The sequence below is a fragment of the Oculina patagonica genome, chromosome 4 (assembly GCF_052425735.1).
Source record: "Oculina patagonica isolate OP01 chromosome 4, crgOcupat, whole genome shotgun sequence".
NCBI lineage: Eukaryota > Metazoa > Cnidaria > Anthozoa > Scleractinia > Oculinidae > Oculina > Oculina patagonica.
In genome coordinates, this window is record NC_135761.1 from 12,752,606 (window position 1) to 12,775,420 (window position 22,815).

Sequence of the window (22,815 nt, forward strand, 5' to 3'; positions counted from 1 at the left end):
GAGTTAAGAAAATTATTCTGTTATCATTGTTTTCGTTCACTACTCGTAGTGATACATGGGTCTACATGTATCTAGAAGTTCTTTGTGGTAAGCAAATTACGTTCGCCAGGTACTAGTAACTGTGTTAGTTTTATTTAAACCTGAAAGGCGTCGATCTCAATGTTTATAGAGCTAGGGTCGGGATTTTCGACCTTTGTTGTTTACAAATTTATGTGCGAAAACAAAGAAACAATTCAGCTTACTTGAGAGAAGAGGGCTAATCCCCCGATGCATGTATTAAAGCTTGTGATTGATTACCTGTAATTTTTTATTTAGCTTTTTAGAGAAAGAAAAAAAAAATCCAACTCTCGTAAACCAAAACTTTATTTGATCTTGATGTAGCCTGTCTTTTTCTTGTATACTCTGGCTCATTTCATTAGCAGGAGATGTTAATCCAAATCCTGGGCCATGTTCAGGTTATATATAACAAGTATGCTTCAATCATTTTCGTCAATTCAATGAGCTTATTAAATAAAAATTACAGCTGGTCGTGACTTATTGCAGATTCCAAGTGTGAATTGATAACATTTCCATTGTGTAGCACCACTAAATAGCCAACAGTTCTTGTCAGCCCAAAAGGTGTAGAAATTTATTTCAATTTCCCTCAGTTGCAGAGTTAGCATTTCAGCTGAAGTTTATATATTTTGCTGCCAATTTTCGTGTAGTTTTGACAAATTTACCTGCTGAGATGTTCAAAAAGAAACAGAAGTGCACTGCTTTCCCCTTTAGACAAGGTACATACTGCATCATTGTAGACATAGCTCGTTTAACAAAGTATGATTCTTCTGCTATTCTCTCTGACATTTACTTGCAAAGAAACATATAAACACAATATATATATATACTGTGTTTATATGTTTATTTGCAAATAAATTAAAATATCAAAATATATGTTTAAATATTGTTTGAACCGCTCCAGAAAAGCTGGTTACTGGGGCTTTTGGACCAGTTTCTTTTTAATTTGTGAGCCCCATTCTGCATTTTTGATAGCCCAAAAATATTTGTATTTTTCCTCACATGGGTACACTGGCTATTTTTCCCATTCCTTAAACTACCACCTTTTTAACTCCTACTTGCAGAGATATTAAACTGAGCTTGACTGACACACACACATAAACACAGTACAGTATACAAAAGTATTTACATGTATTCAACTCTTGCAATATATACTAAAACTAGTAGTTATTGGAATTTAGGGGAGTGCATTTGGTAGGGTGGGGTGATTTGGGGAGGAGGCAGGGAAAGCTGGAGGCAGTGGAAAGTGTTATATTATGTTTTCATATTCTCTTGATATTTGAGGTCAGCCCATAGAAAATGTATGACATTGCCAGCTGATGAAACCTGATCTGCTTGTACCAACCCATCTTTCTAAAGCATAAGAGAAGAATAAAGCCTTTTGATTGATTGTGCCAAGCTAAGTGGCTAAAGGTCTTTAATGAATCCAAATAGAGTACATTGTATATCTAGAAGATACTCTGGATAATGTTTGTATAGTAACAATATAAATATAACATTAACTAACAGTAACAAACGACTTTTAAACTGAAATGAAGCCATTCTTAACATTTTGATACCAGTCCATTCAGAACAGTTTTTTGTTTCCTTACAATCATAATCTTGTCAATGCTTAGTGGCCGAAATGAATTTGGTATGTTATAGAGTCTCACAAGTCTGAAGTTCACAAGAGAGAAGTTGAATCTGTTAAGCAGCTGAGTTGACACATTACAACTCGGTATCGTCACCAACAGTAGGCGAATTGCAGCGTTTGTTTCCCAGAAAACAAACCACTACACAGCTTTCTAATTTTCTGATAAGTAGCTTTAGCCATATATTTCGCTACTGATACTTCGAATAAATAGTTACAACTTCACTTACCTTGGATAAAACTGCGAAAAATATTCGAAAAAAGCGAAGGCAAAGGAACAAACAAAGCACACACGAAAGCACAGTTGATAGCACTGATGGATATCAGCTTTGAGCCTTTTATTTTCACCGCTGTTGTTGTTGTGTTAGCGAGAAGCAAAAATACTCATCACAACTTTCCACGAACGACCACCATTCTATCTCCGTTCACGAGGACACCAACAGAGAAATCGATCGATAGAGACAGCTCCCATCGCCAGTTACAGTTAGTGCTCTTTAGATGGTACAATTTGCTGCGCATAAAAATCGTCATTTAATTTTTCTACCTTAAATAAAAAATCTCCAATTACTTCACGAGTTTGCTGGCAGACATGGATGAAGGAATCCCAGCCTAATTCTGACGCGTTTTTAAGTTCTTCAAGAAGTTGACTGAAGTTCAATCGTTGGACAGGCTCCGCCATATTGGATTTGCCGTTTATTGCCAGGCGTCCTAGGCGAACTTCCCCGACAAGCTTGGCGGGTGACGTCACATCCAAATTCGCCGGGGACGACTGGGGACGAGGCTGGGTAAAATAATAAGGTGGTGCGAGTTTTTTCAACCAATATCTAAGCGTAGTAATGCATAACTAAAGCAAACGCTAATTACTTTCGGCACTCACTGTTATCCCTAGATTTAATACAGTCACATATGGCAAACATACGATCAGATACGTTGGGCCTAAGATATGGAACATAATACCAAAGGACATTAGGAGTTTACCAACACTGTCATCTTTTAAGAAAAACATTCGTAAGCTAGACTTAGATATTTTAATGAATGATAATTGCTGCGCTAATTGTATTCTATGTAGTTCTTAATGTAATTTCTTAGCTTGTATTTTATCTGTATATATTGAAAATATTTTATTTTGTATTTTAACTTGTATATATTGTAAATAGTTTAACCAATTTTAACCGATTTTAGCATTTATTAGGATATTTCGATTTTGTTATTTTTCTTTTACTTTACAGTGTCCCCATTTAGTGGTTTTACTACTGCTATTTTAGTTTTTGACACTCAAATAAAGGTTTTATTTATTATTATTATTTATTATCGCTCTAATTAATCATTTAATGACCGTAATTACTTCTGATTTCTAGTTATTAAAATTCGTCTATTTCCCTTGCGCAGAATCAAGGTCCAGTATGAACAGTTTGCGAGCAGTGAAATGTCGGAGAGAAATGCTAAACACAACTTTATTGACTACTGTCAGGCAATGCCAGGTTATGGATGCCGCTTCTACAAACTTAAGGTAAGGACTATTCCAAATGTATTTGCATTTTTAACTGTAAAGATCGCTAAGAGTCTTCCTGTAGTTTAGTTGTTAGAGCATCCAACCGGTGTGTCGAGGGTCTTGGGTTTGATTCCTGTCGGGGATCCAACAACAGAAAATGACCAACTTCTCTAAATCTCTTTATTATTTATCAAAGTTTAAAATGTAGATTGCAGACTTACTGAAGCGCTGCAAATGTTATGATCATGTAATTATATTTATCTTTTGTCTTAGGAGTGTTTAGGTACCGTCAGTCCCAAGGGGGGTCCGGTCAGGTGCTATTTTGGTGTCAGCCCCAAGAAGATCACCATTATGGATGAGAAAACAAAGGTTAGACTTGAAGCATGCAATATAAAAATAATATTGTTTCAACATTGCTTTAGTGTTATTACAATATTGATCATTATTTTAATTTATGCTAGAACTGTTGTGTAAAAAGTATCGGGTCAACATTGTGCCAGATTACGATATCAATATTTATTAACATTTATGTGTTGTTTGCACTTCTGTTAGGTTGTTATTGGTACTTGGCCGTCAAAGGAGTTGAAGAGATGGAGATGTTTAGCAGACGACACCAGACTCCGTGTAGAGTTCATTGACAGGACATTTGAGTTTATGCTGGAAAACAAAGGGTAAGCTTGTCGGTTTGTTGTGGTTCATTAAGGAATGGTACAGATTCCTTGACAAAGACTTTGGACAGGACAATGACTGTAGCACTCTCTCGTGGAAGGCATGTTCCTCAGGGCATGAAGAGGGTTGAGACAGTTTAGTAATCAAAACAGTTTAGTGGTTGTAATTTCCATTTGACTCTGTTGAATATTAATTTGTGTAATGGCAGGATGTCATTTCCTTTTTATAGTGTTTTTAAGGAGATCAACGATGCTCTTCTGTTGTGTACCAAAATACAGTTGCAGGTGAGAGTTTAAACGCATTATGAGAGCAAGAGTGTCCCTAAACAGCGTGCAATTACTGGCAGTTTCCAACGGGAGAAGGCTGCATTCGCAGGCTACATTAGATTGTTAGCGATTCATCTCCATTTCATATAAACAATCAAATTGAAGTATATTTGACCAGTACTGTGCAAAAAGGCAATTCTCTGACAGTCTTGCAATAAATTTATATCTTTTTATTGGATAAATAGTAAGCTTTTTATCCAAGTTTGCGGTAAATTCAAATAAAAAGAACTGGTTTTGACAGAGAAATGTTTATGTCTTAAATGAAATTCTCGTTAAAGGGTCTAGGTCACGGTACTTTAAGTTAATTCTATTTATTTTCGTTAATTAAGAGCTTTAAACTTCAAATTGGCAGAGCAAAAGTCATTTATTGGCAAAATCACGGCCACATAACAAACATTCGATCATTGTCAAATGACACTTTCATACAAATTGAGATATTAAAACTTGAAAAGGTCGGGCTGACGTTTTTCAAGTTTACCCGAGCGCAATCCGTTTAAATCTTTTTGGCCTTTCTGTGTTTCTTTCGAGTTATTCTACAGTTTTCAGCCGTTATTGTGATATTTCAGTGAATTCTATGAACCAGTTGGTCAGTGACGAAATTGCCTAAAGTTGCGCGACATAGCCCCTTAAAATGCTTGGAGACCAGTAATGGAAAAAACAAATTTGAATTTTTTTTTGTGCATCTTCTACAGTCTTAAGTTGAAGGGACTGTGTCACGGCCGAGTTTAGTTTATTTTATTATGTTTCGCCAAATACTTGCTATGAAACTTAAGAAATTACTTCTACGGATCTAAATGACAAAACCATGTCTCTCGGGCGTTATAATTACAAACTACACTCTTTTTTTTATAAACTATTTTTTTTATAAGAATCTAGTTTATAAGAATATCGAGGCTGAAATGTGCGAATTTTTAAGAATATTTTAAGAATAAACCCGAGGCTGAGATTTTGAAAAGAATATAGTTTTTAGTTGAAACAAAATCAGGTATTTTCATTTCCGTCACTTTATCTCTGTGAGGAATGCTTTGTTTAAAGCCAAAACGGCCAGGCTGCAACGAAAACCAATGGTACATGTACACAATGTAACACGATACAGATCTGGACAACAAAAACGTGTAATTGATTACCCAATACTTGCTAAAACGGAAATGTCAAACGTTATTTTCTAAGAATGTTCATAAGAATATTTCAGCCTAAAATCGGCAGAAAAATAAGAATATTCAGCCTGGGTCGGAAAAACTGTATTCTTATAAAAAAAAAGAGTGTAACGCGATAAACTTTGAAAACTGGTCTAACATTTAAAAAAAAAACCCATATCGCAACCTGTTTTAATCTTCGTCAATTTTTGTCCATCCGTACCTTCTTTTGTATTTGCTGTGTTATTGAAATATTCCTTTGCCGTTTCAAGTGCTTATTTTATATTTCACTCAATGTGGTGATCATTTTCTTATGTTTAAATTCAGATTCTAGCAGGACAAGATTTCTCTCCTTGGAGTAAATATGCTGAGGAAAATGAAGTTTGGGGAGCACAAGCTCTGGCCGCTATGGCAGAAAAGCCGGCACTGTACTCTGACAAGTACGAGAGTGACTCAGGAGTGGTGTCAAAACTAAGAGCCTTTTCCTTAGCTTCCTCTGTCCCAGATCAGTACGCAGCTAAAGTTAAAAGGCAGCTGTCTATTTCAGCTAAGCTTTCGTCCTCTGCACCGTATCAGCAGGGGGCATTACAGCAGAAGGATGACCGGGGCAATGTCATTGCTCTGCAGACTGGTGCGGAGGCTGCTGCGTCCGCTACAGGTTTGTTCACAGAAACCCTTTGCACTTCTCATGCCGAGGCCTTACCGTTAAGAGAGTTGAAAAGCTCTGGAACCGAGAATGAGATTTGATTTTATCATTTTAGTACAGACGCTAGCGCATCCTATACTACAAAACACCGTGCTAGGAGACTTTTGGTGGTGTCTGGAGTAGAAGGCCATGTTTAGTGAAAAACTACGCAGGATTTAAGGATAATATGCCAAGCGTAATATAAGGTGCTAAATACAAATATGACTTTTTGGAGACGACTCTGACAGGTTAGAGAATGGGACGCAATTGTCCTTGTGTACTGTCAGTTTTCCACTTTCAATAGGCCTTATTCGTATTCTCGGTATTGGACTGGAACTAGCTTGCAATGGAGGCTCATGCGGGTAATCTTTTCAAATGCAAATGACATGAAGCTGTTTTTAATGATATTCCCCCGCATGAGCCTCCATTGCAAGCTAGTTCCAGTCCAATACCGAGAATACGAATATGGTCTATTATGCTAAAAAAGTAACAAACCTTTTTCTCGAAGAAAATATTCACATTTTGCAAACTTGTGGTACATGGTAGATGAGTTAGATCATTCTTAGAGAGGGGATGCGCCAGGAACCTTGTAGTAGTGTTCAACTCCATTTTTCGTGCTAACCCTGTCAAAGTCCATGGGAAAATGTTCAGTTGAATATTTGGTTTATTCTTCTTTTGTCCGCATTTTAGGAGCAGCAGCAGCATCCGCGATATCTTCTGGAAGTCCCGGCCACTTATCAGTGGGGTCTCATACATCCGAGGACCTACTTTTGGGCTCCTTACAGAGCACTTTAGGCCCGTCAAAGTCCTCCTGGGAACCGAGCTCACTTTCAGCTACCGATCAAAGAAGAACATCGAGTAAGACACAGTGAAGTGTTTGTTAACTACAGCTAGTGTTCTGACGCGGTTCAGAAAATGAATACAGTCGAAGCTCTCGTAAGCGGACACCCTCGGGACGCGAAAAAAGTGTCCGCAACTAGAGCTGGCCGCTTACGAGAATTGTTCTTGTAAGCGGCCACTAGAGGTGTAGGGGATAAATGGCCGCTTACGGGAGCTTGCCCAGCTAACATAATGGTAATATGCATGTTAGTGGTGTTTCGAAATGTAACCCGACGTGAATGACGACAAAGCAAACACTGAAATATGGTACTGTAATTACAGTAAAATCATTGCGACGAACGGCGATGTGAAGTTGATTGATTAATACAACATACACAGCATACAGAGGTTTTTTATATGATTTTCTTTGCGGTGTCCGCTTACGGGAGCTTAAAAACAAAGAAAAAGTCTAAGTCGTAATCTCGGAAAGTGTCCGCGGCCGCTTACGGGAATGTCCGCTTACGAGAATGTAAAAATACAGAGTTTGTATGGGAGCGTAAAACGGGGTTTCAAACAAGGTGGCCGTAAGTAGAGCTGTCCGCTTACGAGAGTGTCCGTTAAGAGAGCTTCGACTGTACGTTAAATTTATTGAAACCCTACTGACTTAAAATGCATGAAGTTCATAGAAAAGCTAATTAAGTGAACTATTTCTTCCTTGACTTTTCTTCTCCTTCCCACCCCTACCCCAATCTTACCCCGTATTACGCTCGTCAGGGATGCAAGACTTTGAAAGATTCTCTGAGAAAAATTCATAAGATTTGATTATGAGTCCTTTGCAGCTGCTTACGGTCTCATGGTTAAAAATCCACCATGCTGGAGGGCAAGCTACGCTTTGGGACATTCAAAACAAAGGAAAGTCAAGCATGACTAGTTGAAGTCGCTTAGGTTTGGACGTCCCAGCACGTAGTTTGCCCTCCAGCAAGCTAAGGTGTTACTTTGTACCATGTGTTAGCTGCAAGGGCCCATTTGACAGTGCAGCTGTGTTTGTTAAGTGTATGCGGATACAATTCTACAGATTGACTTTAGTAGGCAGACTTCAAAATTAACCTCCTGATGGCGGATGCACACTTTATCATATTGTAGTGTCTAACCACGGCGGTAGTTTTACTGCACACAAACTCTTTTACTTACTGTATGATTACTTCTTGCAGGAGGCAGTGAAACAAGTGTGGACGAAACTGGTTCGCCGACCGAGCGTCACCTTCTTGACTCGTCTGGCTCCTTCCCAGTTGGACAGGAGCTCAAGCATTCCACGTCCACAAGTCGCCGTCGCAAGTACACACCAGAAAGCAACACCTCCTCCCTGGGGAGTGATTCCCCCAGTTCAGGGCGAACCACCCCCACTCACAGGGGACCATTTTGTTCCACGCTTCGCGATGACGATGATTTTGAGAGTGTGAATCGTTCGTTTGGCCAAAGCACCAATGGACAGTTGCTTATTTGTCAATGCCCGCCGGACGCTGAACTACCTGGGTTTAATCGCCGAGATTTCTCGTAAGTTTTAACGTTCACATTTGGCACTTTTGTTCTTCCCCTCCCCCCCCCCCCCCTCCCTCCTCCATTCAAAGTTGAGCTAATAGCGACCTTTCACACACTAATTCGAGGAACATTGATTGGGGAGAACGCGGGGATCTTAGAGAAGTACAGCAATAGTGATTGCTGGATTAAATTCGAAACTCTCTGTGATCGGGCATGTTTTTACAACCTTCCCAACTATTTTTATCTGTGGCAAAAAATAAGTCGTAGTAAGAGGCAGGTGGTGTGGCCAGGGAGCTAGAAGAATAGGAGAGGGGTATGGCAACAGTGGGGAAGTGGGGTGTCAGGTGTGACAAGAGAAGAACAGATGGGAGTAGCAAGAGCAATGATGGGGGATGACATGGATAGTAAGTAGGTGTGTGGCAAAAGTAGTAATGAGGGGGTGTGGCAGGGGAGCGGGGAGTGACGTGGGAATAGTAGCAGGGAGGGGTGTGGCAAGAATAGTGGAGAGGAGTGGGGCAAGAGTATTAAGGACGTAACAATGAATAGCCCTATTAATTTTATGGTTTGCCTAATTATTTTCACGACTATTCCTTTCACTGCAGACCTTATGACTTGCTGCAATATCCCAAAGAACTGGCTCGACAGATAACTCTTATTGATCATGGTAAGTAGACAAGAGTTACAACAAACGGTGTCTCCCAATCCAATAATTGGGACCTTCAGATCGGAGGATGAGTACGACTACGAGATCGAGCACGACTTTTAATTTTAATCCAGTTACTTTCCCAGAGCCCTCACTCCTCTCTGTTGCCGACCAGTTGTAAAGGAGACTAGCAGTACGAGATTGGTGTGAAATATGATCATCGAAAGCATAAGCATTAGGTTTGAAAAGTCGTACTCAAACTTCGATCTGAAGGTCCCTATTTCGCCGCTCACAGAAGCAAAATGGAGGCACCGACTAGTGTGGAAATGGCAACGAGTCTTGACGATGAAAATAATGTTTTACACTGCAGCCAGGGACACAATTTTTCCACGTCTTTTTGTTTAACGACAGCTTCCTGTTTGTCTGTCCAGGGAACAGCAAATGCTCATTTATCCTCTAGGCTCAGTTTTGGTTGGTAATTTTACAAAATTTCTTCTGAAAAAAGTTTTCTCATCCGACCTTACCAGGGCAAGAGGTATGTTGCTCTAATTGTTGTTTATCGCGTTATACCGTTGCGTTACACCGATTGTGTTACACCATTTTTCCTACAGAGTGTTTCTGTGCAGTGACGTCAGCTGATATCCAGAAGAAGATTGCCATGGGAACGGGGAAGAAAAGGAAAGTACCTCCTGAAGAAAGACTGTCTGTGGAGAAAGTAGCTGACAGATTTAATCAGGTAACATCTCTTGGATACTAGTTTACTTCACTTGTTCGGCTGGCAAGTAAAGCGCTTTATTCTCACGCCAGTCTTTGTCACGGATTTTAACAGATTTTTGAACAGTCGAAATTTTTATTTGTTTCGTAGGAAACCTAAAAATAATGGTCAATTTTTATTAACAATTGCTAAATCAAAGCAGTGAAACTCTTAACAAGCGTCTTTGGCTGCCGATGGCTAGGATGGAAATCGATTGCAACTTGAAAAATCGAGGCTAAACATTTAGCTGTATTTATTTTCCGAGAGTGGGACTGAAAAAGAAAAATACTAAAAAAACTGTTTGGTGTCTTGTTTCTTTTCCAGCTAAGCACGTGGGTAGCGGCCACAATTGTCACGGAGAAATCAGTGGAAAAACGCGCCAATATGTTCATCAACTTCATCGAAACGGCCAAGGTAATGACAACAAATGGGTAACTAAAGAGTACACCCCCCTGGGGAGTAGGGGAGGTGCATTGGCGAGAGCGCTTGCCTCGCACCAGTGTGGCCTGGGTGCGATTCCCGGACCCGGCGTCATATGTGGGTTGAGTTTGTTGTTGGTTCTCGTCCTTGCTCCGAGGGTTTCTCTCTAGGTTATCTTCTCTCTTCTTCACAAGATCCAACACTTCAAACGTCGATGCTCGTACACTTTCTAACGAGCCCCTGAGAGCTTTTCCGTGTTACGTGGGTAAATATAATTTGCATTTTTTTCTGAGGGTACGTCACTGTCTAATACGTCATAAGCCAGTCCCGTCATGCAAAGCTTGGGACACAAGCAACATCCATCTAATGCCCCTTTCAGAGTTTGAAAAAGACTTGAATTTGAGCTTGCCTTTCGGACAAGCACCTGCCAAATTTGGGTTGCCTGGGACAGTAAATAAACGTTACCTGCTTGTCTTAGTTTACTTTTGTTATGATTTGGTCAGTAGATGACTTGCCCGGGGCCTTGCCCATTGTGCAAGTAATCATGAAAAGTTAAATCTACTTGCCCTAGACGACCGGTTTGACCAGACGGTTTGGTTTGGACGGTTTGACCAGACGACGGGTTTGACCAGACGGGACATTTTTGGAGCCCTGCCTTTACCTCAACCATCATCTTTTTTAGTGTGCTTTTTTCCCTCAAGTCTTCGAGCCTAACACACCCTTCGTCTTTGTTCGCTTGACAGTTGTGTCTTGAACTGAGGAATTTCAATGCGGTGATGGCAATTGTCGTGGCGGCTCTTGGCAGTTCACCAGTCAGAAGACTGCACAAGACAAAAGAGGTGAGAATACACACAAATCTACATTGCAAGCCAGCAAAGACTTCTTCTTACCCCTCGATTACCGACGACATGGCCATGTGAACATCGTTTTGCCAGAATTTGTAAGAACAAAAATGACCCTATCGAGGCAACAGGGTCGGAAAAACTCCTGAGGTGAATTCAACCTTGAAGAAAAGCAAGTTTTTTGTTTAATTTTAAAGTGTTTCATGCTGTTTTGCAGCAGAGAGTTTTAAAAAATCACGAAGCTTTTTGTTTGCTTTCCCGATGAATAAGTGGTGTTCACGTGACGATTTTTTCAATCACGTGATACGAATTTTGTTGCCGCCGGTTCAAATTCCTAACGGCGGTTTTTGATTGTATCTACCTGCCTGCCTGCCTGCCTGCCTGCCTGCTCACTTCATTTTTTGCTTGCTTATTCACTTATTTTTCACACTCATCATTCTTTACTCACAGCTTGTTCCCAAGGAGTTCCTTGAACAGTATGCCAAGATGGAAATCCTTATGGACACAAAGGTAGGTCACAGTATGTCATTTTTACTACTACTCATGTTAATCGTTCTTGTGTGGAATTAGTATGTAATGTTTTGTCCACGTTTTACCCAATGCACGCAGTCAGGTGCTCCCGACTCCCTACCCACTTCCCAAGATTAAACAAATTAATTGGCATAAATTTATTAAAATCATTCAATTAATAAAAATGTTAACGGGAATCGAAGGAGGGAAGGAGTGGCCCTCCTCACGTTAAAAATTAAAACTTGCCTTGCCGATCTCCATATAATCTCGAGTGTCCCCTGTAGGGGGACATTTGTGAAGAGAGATTCGACGTCAAAGGATACGAATTTATAGCCTTGGTCAAACAGTTCTGGAGGTATTAGTTTAATACGATTGGCAGCATCAAAAGTGTCCTTTAGAGTGAATTCGTTCTGTGTTAGTGGTTGTAGGAGTTCGCTGATATATTTCCCCACTGAGTAATGTGTCGTACCCGTGGTGTCGATTATAGGGCGGAACTTAGGCAAGCGACCGTACGCTTTATGGATCTTCGGAAGGCCGTGTGCACGCGCAGGTTTGGCGTTCTGAGGGCGAATTTTCTTGTATGTTTCTTTGTCTAGTTCACCACGATTTACGAGGGTACGGAGATAACGTTGGATGGAGTTGAGACGAGTGTTGGTTGAATCTCGAGTGTCCCCTACAGCGGACACTCGAGATTATCGTGGACAGAATCTACAACAAGAAACTAATCGACACAAATCTCAAGAAATCCACGCTCCGTAAGTTAATTCGTGACACCTGCACAAAAAACTGCATTTTCCTGCAACAACCAGCTGTATGAGCAAATCGATGGTGTCAGCATGGGTGGCTCGCTAGGCCCAGTGTTAGCCAATATTATTATGACGGAGTTTGAAGAGACAATTGTCAAGCAACTCATTGATCGAGGACTTATCACCTTCTATTGTAGATACGTTGACGACACACTTCTCTTGATAAAACCTGACACAATCGACATCATTCTAGAACTTTCCCACAAGTTTGACAAGAACATCCGCTTTACTTATGATCTCTTTGAAAATACCACTCCGCACTTTCTGGATATCAACATTTTAACCAACGGCATCGGACACCTTTACAGGCCAATACACGAACTTTGATAGTTTCGTTCCATGGCGCCAGAAACTTTCTTGGATTAAAGCCCTAGTCAACCGCATCCACAGTATCTGTTCACCTAATATGCTTAAATCTGAACTAAAACGGCTCAAAACGATCATATCTTGGAACAACTTCCCCTCACGCATGGCAAACGCGCTAATTCGACGGTTCTCTTACGATGCCCTGAATAAGATCCGTACAGCAGCGAACAAAGACAAGGAAGACTCCATAACCATCTGGCTTTCTGTCCCGTACATCGGAGACAAAACATCCCAACTCTTAAGATCCTTCAAAAGAAAGCTTCGCAGATGTCTTACAAACTCTAACATCGAGATAAAAGTACGCGAGAAAACAACGAAACTATGTTTTTATACGAACAATAAAGATCGAGTTCCACTTCTGAATAAATCACATGTTGTTTACAAATTTAAATGCACTGGCTGCCAATCAGCGTACATCGGCAAAACGGACAGAACTCTTTTCGTCCGAACACATGAACACGCAATCTCTGACAAAGAGAGCGCAATTCACAAACACCTACGAACGTGTAACCATTTACTTTTCATTCGTGATTTGTGTAATTTACCGGATAATTTAAACACTGAGATTGCTCCACCTTCTATCAGTAATGACAAAGAATATTTCACCCATGTTGTCCGTGATAATACAACGGTATTAGACTGGGATCACAACTGGAATCTTCTTCTATACAAAGAGGCTTATTATATCAAACGCCTAGCACCTTCCCTGAACAATGGACTAAAATCAAGCAGAGAACTCTATCTATTCTCCTGAGTAAACTTATTGTTTCCGTCTCCTCACTCACAGTATTTAAGATCTAGCTTGTATGTTAATTTTATTAGTCTGATGATGGTATAGCTTATACCGAAATATAACAATCTATTTATCAAGATCCTCATTTGTTGTCTGAATTGTTGGACACAATGAATTTATTCGGATTATCCTTCGTCCTTTATGTCCTGAAACTGTCATCGGGTACTGGGTTTTGTAGTATATATTAGGGAAAAATTACATCCTGGTCATGCTTAAGAGTTGAAAGATTTAAGTTCTGTTCTTTGCGTTTGTGTCTTGATAGGATAACTACAAGAGATATCGACAAGCCCTTGCGTCCTCCCCTACACCGTCAGTTCCTTACTTTGGTAAGTGTCATTGATATCTTGGAAGCTACGCAGCACATTCATTCTATTTTCGAACCATTAATCCTAAATGTCTATCCATTATTTTCGTGACGTGAATCGATTGTGCTAGTCTACTTAACAATTATCCGGCGAAATCGCGCGGAATATCGCCTGATACTTAAAATCAGACGATATTCCGCAAGATTGAGCAGGACTGATTTAGGGGCTCAAACGCGATTTACGTCCGCAGTATTGCGTTCGAGTGATTTTTTTGGACGAAGTTTGTTTTCCCCTGACCTATTTCAGTCTGGTTTTCTGTAAAAAGAAAGAAGTATCCGCGATCTATGTGCTACTTAAAAATGTTACCCATTTCATGATTGTTTACAGCAAAGCGCCCAAAAGTGTGACCACTTTTAATTTATTCACATTCAGATGCAGTGTGACCACTTTCAATTTATTCACATTCTTTCGTGCAGATTTAATCCAATCAGAAGTCAACTGCAAGCTATCCACGGCTTTTGATTGGATTAAATCTGCACGAAAGAATGTGAATAAATTGAAAGTGGTCACACTTTTGGGCGCCTTGCTGTAATAATTTGGCGCGAACGTTTTTTTAATTATTATTTTTAATTCAAGGTATTTACATGAAGGATCTCACCTTCATTGCTGAAGGAAATCCAGACTTTTTTAAAGGAGGACTCATCAACTTGACCAAACGGAGACAGGTGAATGACTCCCATCATCATCTTTTTCATTTCCCCAACTGGAAAATAGGGCCTTATGCATATGAGCCTAGTGGCTCACCAGGTCGCAGCTTATCCCGGTTTCTGTAGCATGAAGCGACTAGGAGTATTTCTACTCTCCCCTGGATGGGATGCTAGTCCATCGCATGGTTAACCCCAAGCAGAAAAATTCGCCAGTACCCATTTATACACCTGGGTGGAGAGAGGCACTATGAGAGTAAAGTGTCTTGCCCAAGAACACAGCACGATAACTTCGGCCAGGGCTTGAACCCAGACTGCTCGATCCGGAGTCCAGCGCACTAATCATTAGGCCAACGCCCCTCCCATATTAATTATCTTTCTTATCATTATTCTTGCACAAATTATCGTAAATCATGCGTGTTCAGAATAACAATTCGTATTACTGACTTCATGCCCTCGCCGATTCTTTGTTATAAGATTTAGATGTTGCATGAACAACATTTCCGAGATAACGATTTTCTGTAATTCTCGTCAGCTGTCTGCTTGGCATTTGAGACTTTTAAGACCTGAGTACGAGTTTGACTGCGAGTACGAAAATATGACTGCAATTATTGTTTGCAAAACACTAACAAAGGGCGTATTCCATAAAGCTCTCTTTCACTCTTTGCGAAGGAGACGATTTACAAATTGAGTTGCTTGAGGGTGGTTTGGTTGAAAAATCTGCTTTTTTGCATTTTTTCACTACGACGTTTTCCAAATACACGATAGTAAAAATGGCAAGCGAGTTTTTTCCTTTCCACATTGCACTTGCTCACACGTGCTGTTAAGAAACTTCGCACACCTGGACGAAATCTTACTTTAAATGTGTGTTTTGTTCATTTTGTTAGATCTATCTTGTGATTGATGAAATAAGACGTTTTCAGAAGGACGTTTATAATTTCCAGGAGGTGAGTTGATTGTTTGTTTTGTTCCTTTGGTAACCGTAAGTACTAATATTTGCAAGCAAGCTTACATGGCGGATGTCCTTGTTACCACTAGCAAGGGAGCTGGACCTCCGCCCTGGGAAAAAATGGGGAAGGTGGCTTGGTTTTGTCTTTAAGAAGAATCATGTGTTTGCCTTTCCCGCGCACATCAGCCCAAGTTTGTATTCCCTCGATTGCAGTTCTTAGCATCAGTCCTTTCGTTTCCAGGTCTCCGAGATCCGCGACTACCTCGCCAACGAGAAGATTCACACAGAGAAAGATCTGCACGATATCTCATGCCAGTTTGAACCAGGCCTCCCACGGCGGCACTCTGAAGCCGACAAGTCTTTCACGTCGCGCCCAGTCCCCCAATTTAAATCGAACACCGTCGGTCGCATGGCGGGAAAGAGATGCATGAGCCTGTCAAGGAGTTCAACTACTTTGGAAGGCGCTGTCCCGGATTCAACGTGTTGACGTCATGCTGACGTCAGTGCATGACGTCAGTTAAACGTCATTTGGCGTAAATCTTTAATGATAGTAATGGTGCTGTTTTTGAAATTAAAAGCTTGAGTCAGGAAATAATTTTATCGAGATGAACATTTGGCAAGTAACCGACAAAGTTATAAATGTAACTTGTAAGGGATATGTCCTCGAATTTTGATACTGTTTTCCGTGCATTGGGAAATTTCTCTTACAGGAATATATTCAATGTTGATGAAAGGTTACGTGTTGTATAATATTTGTAATGAGTTATATATAACTGTTGTTTATAAATTATACTGTTTTATAAACCAAATGTTCGCGAATTTTAAGCGGTGTATTGTCCGTTCTGTCGGAACAGCAACACGAAGTCTCTTTCACAGCGTTATTTTTGAAACACTTGTTTAACTGTACTGCCTCTACCTCTCTACCAGTCAACAAGTCGACTTGAAGGGGTAAGGGGGGGGGGGACATAATAGGGGAGGCGAAATTTCAAGAGGGGCCTTAGACGAGCTTTTACAGTATTTGCTCGCCTGAGATAAACTTTAATTCTCTTCGGTAGAGTACACGATAAAAGCCTTCAATCTCTTAAGCGCGAGAGACACTGAGGGGTTACAACATGTTGCCTTGTTCCAAGGTGGTTCCAGGTTTAGAGGGACCACCAGTTATTTAATATCTTAACGTAGTTATTTAATGTAAAAAAGGATAATTCAATTGGAAATCTAGTGGATTCGTGGTGCTTTCTGTCAATCTTGGCAATCGTTTTGACATCTAGATAAAGCGTAGTCAGGACAGAATATAGTGACTATAAACGTAGAAACGCCCTCTTACTAAAACTTTTAAGGACACTGTGCGTTCGATTGCCTGACTGCGATACTCTTATGGTGAAAATAAATAAAGATAGCCTACAATATTGCATCCTGTCACGTGACCTTGGAAATCGTAAATACCGAGCTGTAGAAGGAAATGGGTGCCAGAAATGGAATTAGTACGAATTGGCAATTTTAGGCCATTAATATCTTAATGTAAATTTTCACAGCGATTTGAAAGATTTAGAAATTAATGGTGTGGAAAACAGTTAATCGATGGCGAGCTTAGCCCATCTAGCCTACAAATCCTTTGAATTTTTGTAACTCTCCAATCACCATAAAATCTGGCACCTAAACAAACATCAATGATCTCCAAATTGGCAGTCTCGCAATTTTTTTCCACTCATTCTATTTCTGGAATCCGCTTCCGCCTCCGTCCTCGGCCATTTTTATGATTTACGTGGTCACGTGACAGCGTGGCTCTGCCAAGGGCCTTTTTCAGTCAGGCATTGAAAAGCTTGGTGTTTACATTTTAAAAAATAATAATCAATCGTATAATGGCCTTATTTTTGCGGGAAAATGTCTTACAAAAGAAGACATGAAACAAGGGGTGGAAAGTAGCTCAACTGTGTCCCTCCCATTTTTCTACGATGTAAAATCGTTGCGAGCAAAGTTAATTTAATAAGGATCCTGTATATATATTATATATATCGGTGCAAAGTTATTGAACGCTGATTTGCAACGAATCGAGACATGTTAAAGCAAAGTTATTTATTTAAAAATATACGAGATTCAGTTTCTGTAGAATACAGATCAATTGGCAAGATTATTTTGAAATTCTAGGTATTTTTGTATTCTAGCTTGGTATCTTGAAATAAACTGTTATTACAAAATGTGTTTTAATGATCAGTTATTACAGTGCGACGCGCCTGACCGTTGCCATCCGACAAACTTTTTTACAAGTGTCCTCGTAACATTATTTGTTTGACGAACACGCCTCCTTGCACAGTTGAATACGGCCAAATGGATACTTGTTACATCGTATTAATCAACAAAACGTAAAATATTACAAGAGGACACTTGTAAAAAAAAGTTTGTTGGGTGACTACGGTAAGGCTCGTCGTACTGTAAACGAACGCAAGTCAAAGGCCCAGTCATACGGGCAACATTTTCTTTCAACTTGTTCCGCAAAATTGCTGCAAAGCAAGTTGTAACATTATTCTAAATACGTTTCGGTTAAATGTGAACACAACTTAAGTCTATCGTGGACAAAATATGAAACCCTACTTTACATGTATAAACCCAACACCGAACTTCTCGTATGATTGAGCAAAAAGAAAGAATTAACATAATTATTTATCATCGTCTGTCCTTTTCGTGCCATTGGACGCATATTATAAAGGCCTCCACAGTCTCTCTCCAGCTGGAGCGGTCTTGTGCCGCCTTCCGACCTCATTCCAGGTCAGGTAACATCGTTATATGGAACCCCTATATAAACCCAACACCATTTATAACGAGTATACATCTCGGCGAAGCTTTACTTCCTCTAGCTGTCTTAGCGAGTTGTCCTTTTCAATTTGAAGCTATCTTAGTACACCATAACAGATGAATCTTAATGGGAATATGTTCCAAGGGAATTCCTTTTTCGTTAAAATGCTTTTCCACAACCTTCTCAAAGCGTTCTTTCAAAGCTTTCTTATTTTCTTCACCGCCACCTTGTAGGACAGAAAACGAAGCGAAATATTTGTAGGCATGATCGACAGAGCTGGGAAACAAATACTTAAAGCTTACATTTTCCTTTGGGGCGTTGAATAACTGGTGGGAAAGTTGCCCAAACAACGGTTGCCAATTTTCTTTGTAAGGATAAAAATGAGAAAAGTGCTCATTTAGAGGCTCAATAAATTCGTACAGATCTTTCAGCCACGGGACAGTGATGTCATCAAGTAACCAGACTATGCCAAACGATCCGCTTGGTGTGAGAACTCGGTGGATCTCCTTAAGAGCGTCACGGTTGGTAAACCAGTGAAAGCTTTGAGCAGCAATAACAACATCCACACTTGAGCTAGGAAGGGCTGAAAATGAAAACGTAGAGTCAAATTAAACGTAAAAATTTAATAGAAAATTCATGTTGCTTCGCTGTCGTTTCATTGCGCCCAAGAATGTAAAAAATCTGGCCTTAAATACAAAGGAAATTAGTAATAGTAGTCACTGCAGTTACTTTGGAAACGAGAACAAACCAAGGGCGAGTCTCATCATCTGATCGATCTCTATTACAATAGCAAACGGATATAAATTAATAAACTAACTAAAGTTTAAATGCTGAAATTACAGTCAGGAATATTCATAACACAAATATTTGTCTGTCGCTGACTCGCAACGATCGCGCGCTTTCGCCATGTCACGCGTGTTCTATGAGACACTCCAGCACGCGCATAATGTTACCGTTGTAAGCCGTTGGCTTTTTTCAAAACCGAGGAAGGCCGAAGATTCTCGGCCGAAACGTCTTTTTAAGAGTTTCAAAAAACGTTGTTTAAAACGTTTGATATTAGTCAGCGACAGACAAATATTTGTGTTATAACTAAAGTTTACACTATAGCGGATTAGCGTTTAGCATCTTAGCGCATTTGTGGGTTAGCGGAGGACAGCCCTGAAACAACTCATTGCAAACGTGCATTCTGCACTGATAAACTATTTTAAAGTATGATGAAATAAGACCTCTATTCAGTTGTCTATTTAGCACATTACTTACGTATTTGCTCGACAGTGCATTGGATAATTTCCGTATCAGGTACCACCTGTTTAAATTCCTCGCACATGTTCTGATGTGGTTCGCTGGCAATTACTTTGACATTCTTTCCCTCTAAGACTTTCAACATCACCCGAGTTAATTTTCCGGTGCCACATCCAACTTCTAAGATTGTGAAAGGACGATCCTTGGCGCCGTTCTCCTTCACGCCAAGATTATTTAAAAAGAACTCCACAGCTTCGTCAGGGTAGCCTGGTCGCGCTATCTCGTAGTTAGAAGCTCCAGCGAAGGCTTTTTGTACGACATCGCAAATAATTTGACTGGGTTCAGACATTATTCCTAAGGAAACAAAAGTAAAATGTAAACACAAGTGAACGAGAAAAAGGGAAGGTGACTTACTACAGATTTTCTGGGACTGAATAGGGCGCGCGACGATTGTATGCCTGATGTTAATATATTGCTCGCACGCACAAAATTTGCGCATGCCTAATTAAATATGTTTTACTGTACGGGAGCTGTTAACTGGCAACTGTAAAACAGTTCTCGGCCAGCGTGTGGAAATGGGATCACCTTGACAGATCGGTGTCCCACAAAACTCATAGAGAACTATAAATTAAGCAAGTAGCACACACTAGTACCAAACTCCGTGGAATGGCCAGTACCTCACCCATGTCACGCAGTTTGGTAGCGTGTGCTTTTTGCTGATTTTGTAATACTTGAAAAATCTGTTTGACCGCCTGTGTGAAGGTTAGAAGGCGCCTGAAGACTTTCAAGGGTGCACATTATTTCTTTCGCTCCAGTTCTGATCGACAAAAAAAACTTCGTTTACCCTACCCCGATAAAAAGGATTTTATCACAGCGGGTCGCGAGATCAGCCGCAACCAGGTTCTTCTCAAAAGCCTTATCAAAGATACAGTGGAACCCCGATATAGTCTTGTATAGTACTCCCGTATAGTATTTTCCCGGAAATTAATTTGGAACCCAATATAAAAAAATATTTTTCCCCTATTTTTGGGTAGCTAACTCCACGTCCAACGGAAGTGCCAACGGGAATTTGATTGCCTCATTTATGAGATGTTGTACATCAAGGAACGGAATCCGAGCTTAAACACCCGGAGTGACTCCATCCGTGCGAAACTCTTTTTTTGCAAGAAAATTCAAACTTTCTTTTTGTGTGTTAGATCTATTGTTTTTACTTAATATTTATACATTTTTTTTTTATTTTCAAATAAACGTGATTTAAAAATTGTATGTGACAACCTAGATCCGCGTACAAGTAGGGTTTTAATAAGTTATTGTCATTTCGCCCTTGTTTCCGAAATCGCCCTTGGAAAGGGTGATTTCGTACCGTACAAGCGAATATTCATAAAAGACCCAAGTTATGGTTCATCGGATTCAAAGCAAGCACACTTTTAAATAAGAATTTATTTTATAAGAATATCGAGTTTGAAATTTGCGAAATTTTAAGAATATGTTACCAACCCGATGCCGAGATTTTGAAAAGAATATAACTTTGTGTGTTGAAGATTGTGAATTCAATACAATTAGTGTAGAAAAACGGTCTGTTCTAGAAACAATTTATAGGATTAAATAATTGTACGAGTGAACAAATCGTACTTTTTAGTAATTACCACAGTGGAAATTACTTAAAAGTCCGATCTGTTCAGCTTCTGTTCAGTGATATAATTAATTTTTAATTGTTCAGCTGGCGATACAATTAAATTGTGCTGCTGTCAACAAATGGAACGCGTGACGCGCCCAAAAGGGCGTTTCCGCCGGAGGCTATTTTCCTTTCTCTAAACGGCAAAACTAGCCAATGAAACGATAAAAACCTGCACTAGCCAAATGATCGATGCTAATGACAGTTCCATGAACTGCACATGTAATTTATGGTATAGACGGTATATGCATATACAGTCATCTCTCTTTAAACCGGCAACTTTCGGGACCGCCTACAGCTGTCCGTCTTAGAGAGGTGTCCGTCTTGGAGTTTAGTTACAGTAAAATGACTAAAAATGGTAGGGACGGGACCAACACCAGATGTCGGTCTTATAGAGGTGTGCGTCTTATAGAGGTGTCCGTTAAGAGAGAGTTGACCATGTTAGCACAAACAGAAATGTCTTGTGCTATAATCTAAGAATATTCGAAGCGCTGTCTGTCTGTATGAAGCGCCGAGGACAACACACATTTTGTTACGTGTAACAAGCCAATTCGTTGCTGGTAAATTTGCTTCATTGTTTCTTTTCTCTTTTCAAGGTAGATTTTCAATAAGAGAGTAAACTATCTGCTGTTTAGAGGTTCTCAGTCCGAAATGTTCGTAAAAAATCTTGCTTTCATTTCGTGACATTGAACCAGACAATGTCTCCCGCCCCCGGAATGTTGCTCTAGCTAAATATTCTGCTAAAGAAATGTTACAGAGCCCTTCATACTCTAACAACAAAATTAAGACTTATCAAAAAATGTCAAATCACATCTTTACCTTAGCTTGACGATTCAATCTTCCCGGCAAAGTATCGTGTACCTTTGATCCGCACTGATTGAACTGGAACCAAGTTATTACGGAATTTATGTAAGATTAGAATTTATGCTATCTATTACGTGGTTTATAATTAATCCACTGAAGCTTGAAAATTGTTCATCCGTCTAACCACATAGCATATATTGATAATTATAGCCAACTCCGAGGCTTATTGGCTATATCCAACGCGCACTCATGGAATAATTGTTAAATAAGTGATATTCCCCAGTTTTTCGAGCTTTGCGATTTACGTTCGTTTAGTATTTATGCCGAGTAAATTGTTAAATTGAATAGAACTGAACATTTTGAACAGACTAACAATAGTTTGAATGCCGACAGGATTACTTTGACGTCTAAAACTTTAAGGAAAGGTCTCGCAAATGAGCGGCCTTGTGTATAATAAACACAATAACCTCTCCATTTGGCTTCAAAAATATGCACTCGGATATTTGTTCTTGGACATTATCTGTTCCTCGAAGATCACAGTTTTCCTCGAGCTTCGCTTTCGGAAAACTGTTCGCTTCTCGGAACAGATAATGCCCGCGGACAAATGTCAGTGCATATTTTTGAAGCCAAATGGAGATTCTGTGTTTATATATGTGTCATTTGCCGGCCGGGAGGTGCGGCACGGGCAGCATATTCAAGACCTCGACCTTTGGGCTCGCCACACAATCTTTGAGAAGGAAAATTTGCGTGACAAACCAACTCTGCATGCAGCGTTGGACAGGCCCTTAGTGACCACGCTTTCCCAGGAAAGATTGCGTGACGAACCCTGAGAATATATGTTTACACGAAGTTGTCGATTTC

General features: G+C 40.0%; 2 protein-coding genes across 2 annotated transcripts in view; one reads left to right on the top strand and one right to left on the bottom strand.

The window, feature by feature from the left end:
* The window catches only part of LOC144651411 (uncharacterized), a 57,383-nt gene extending 40,026 nt beyond the window's left edge, over window positions 1-17,357 (top strand). Inside the window, exons 22-37 of the mRNA XM_078511342.1 lie at window positions 3,074-3,194; window positions 3,450-3,545; window positions 3,729-3,847; window positions 4,075-4,129; window positions 5,635-5,965; window positions 6,683-6,850; window positions 8,023-8,365; window positions 8,953-9,014; window positions 9,605-9,729; window positions 10,072-10,161; window positions 10,911-11,006; window positions 11,460-11,519; window positions 13,747-13,810; window positions 14,426-14,514; window positions 15,381-15,440; window positions 15,684-17,357. Coding sequence (XP_078367468.1) covers window positions 3,074-3,194; window positions 3,450-3,545; window positions 3,729-3,847; window positions 4,075-4,129; window positions 5,635-5,965; window positions 6,683-6,850; window positions 8,023-8,365; window positions 8,953-9,014; window positions 9,605-9,729; window positions 10,072-10,161; window positions 10,911-11,006; window positions 11,460-11,519; window positions 13,747-13,810; window positions 14,426-14,514; window positions 15,381-15,440; window positions 15,684-15,929 — 2,125 coding nt within the window. The 3' untranslated portion in view covers window positions 15,930-17,357. The remainder of the gene's footprint in view (window positions 1-3,073; window positions 3,195-3,449; window positions 3,546-3,728; window positions 3,848-4,074; window positions 4,130-5,634; window positions 5,966-6,682; window positions 6,851-8,022; window positions 8,366-8,952; window positions 9,015-9,604; window positions 9,730-10,071; window positions 10,162-10,910; window positions 11,007-11,459; window positions 11,520-13,746; window positions 13,811-14,425; window positions 14,515-15,380; window positions 15,441-15,683) is intronic.
* Window positions 17,358-17,500: 143 nt separating this feature from the next.
* Window positions 17,501-22,048, bottom strand: LOC144651531 (uncharacterized). The gene is made up of 3 exons (XM_078511495.1): window positions 21,970-22,048; window positions 19,494-19,829; window positions 17,501-18,816 (listed from the first exon to the last, which is right to left on the bottom strand). Exons 2-3 carry the CDS (start codon window positions 19,822-19,824, stop codon window positions 18,317-18,319), a joined length of 831 nt encoding a protein of 276 aa, XP_078367621.1. The 5' UTR covers window positions 19,825-19,829; window positions 21,970-22,048; the 3' UTR covers window positions 17,501-18,316.
* Between the last annotated feature and the right edge of the window lie 767 nt (window positions 22,049-22,815).

Bases quoted from the DNA above. Each gene is read 5' to 3' on its own strand.
- LOC144651531 (XM_078511495.1), bottom strand. From the start codon at position 19,824: ATGTCTGAACCCAGTCAAATTATTTGCGATGTCGTACAAAAAGCCTTC. The intron at 18,817-19,493 runs GTAAGTAATGTG...TTTCATTTTCAG, and splicing joins ATGCACTGTCGAGCAAATAC to CCCTTCCTAGCTCAAGTGTG.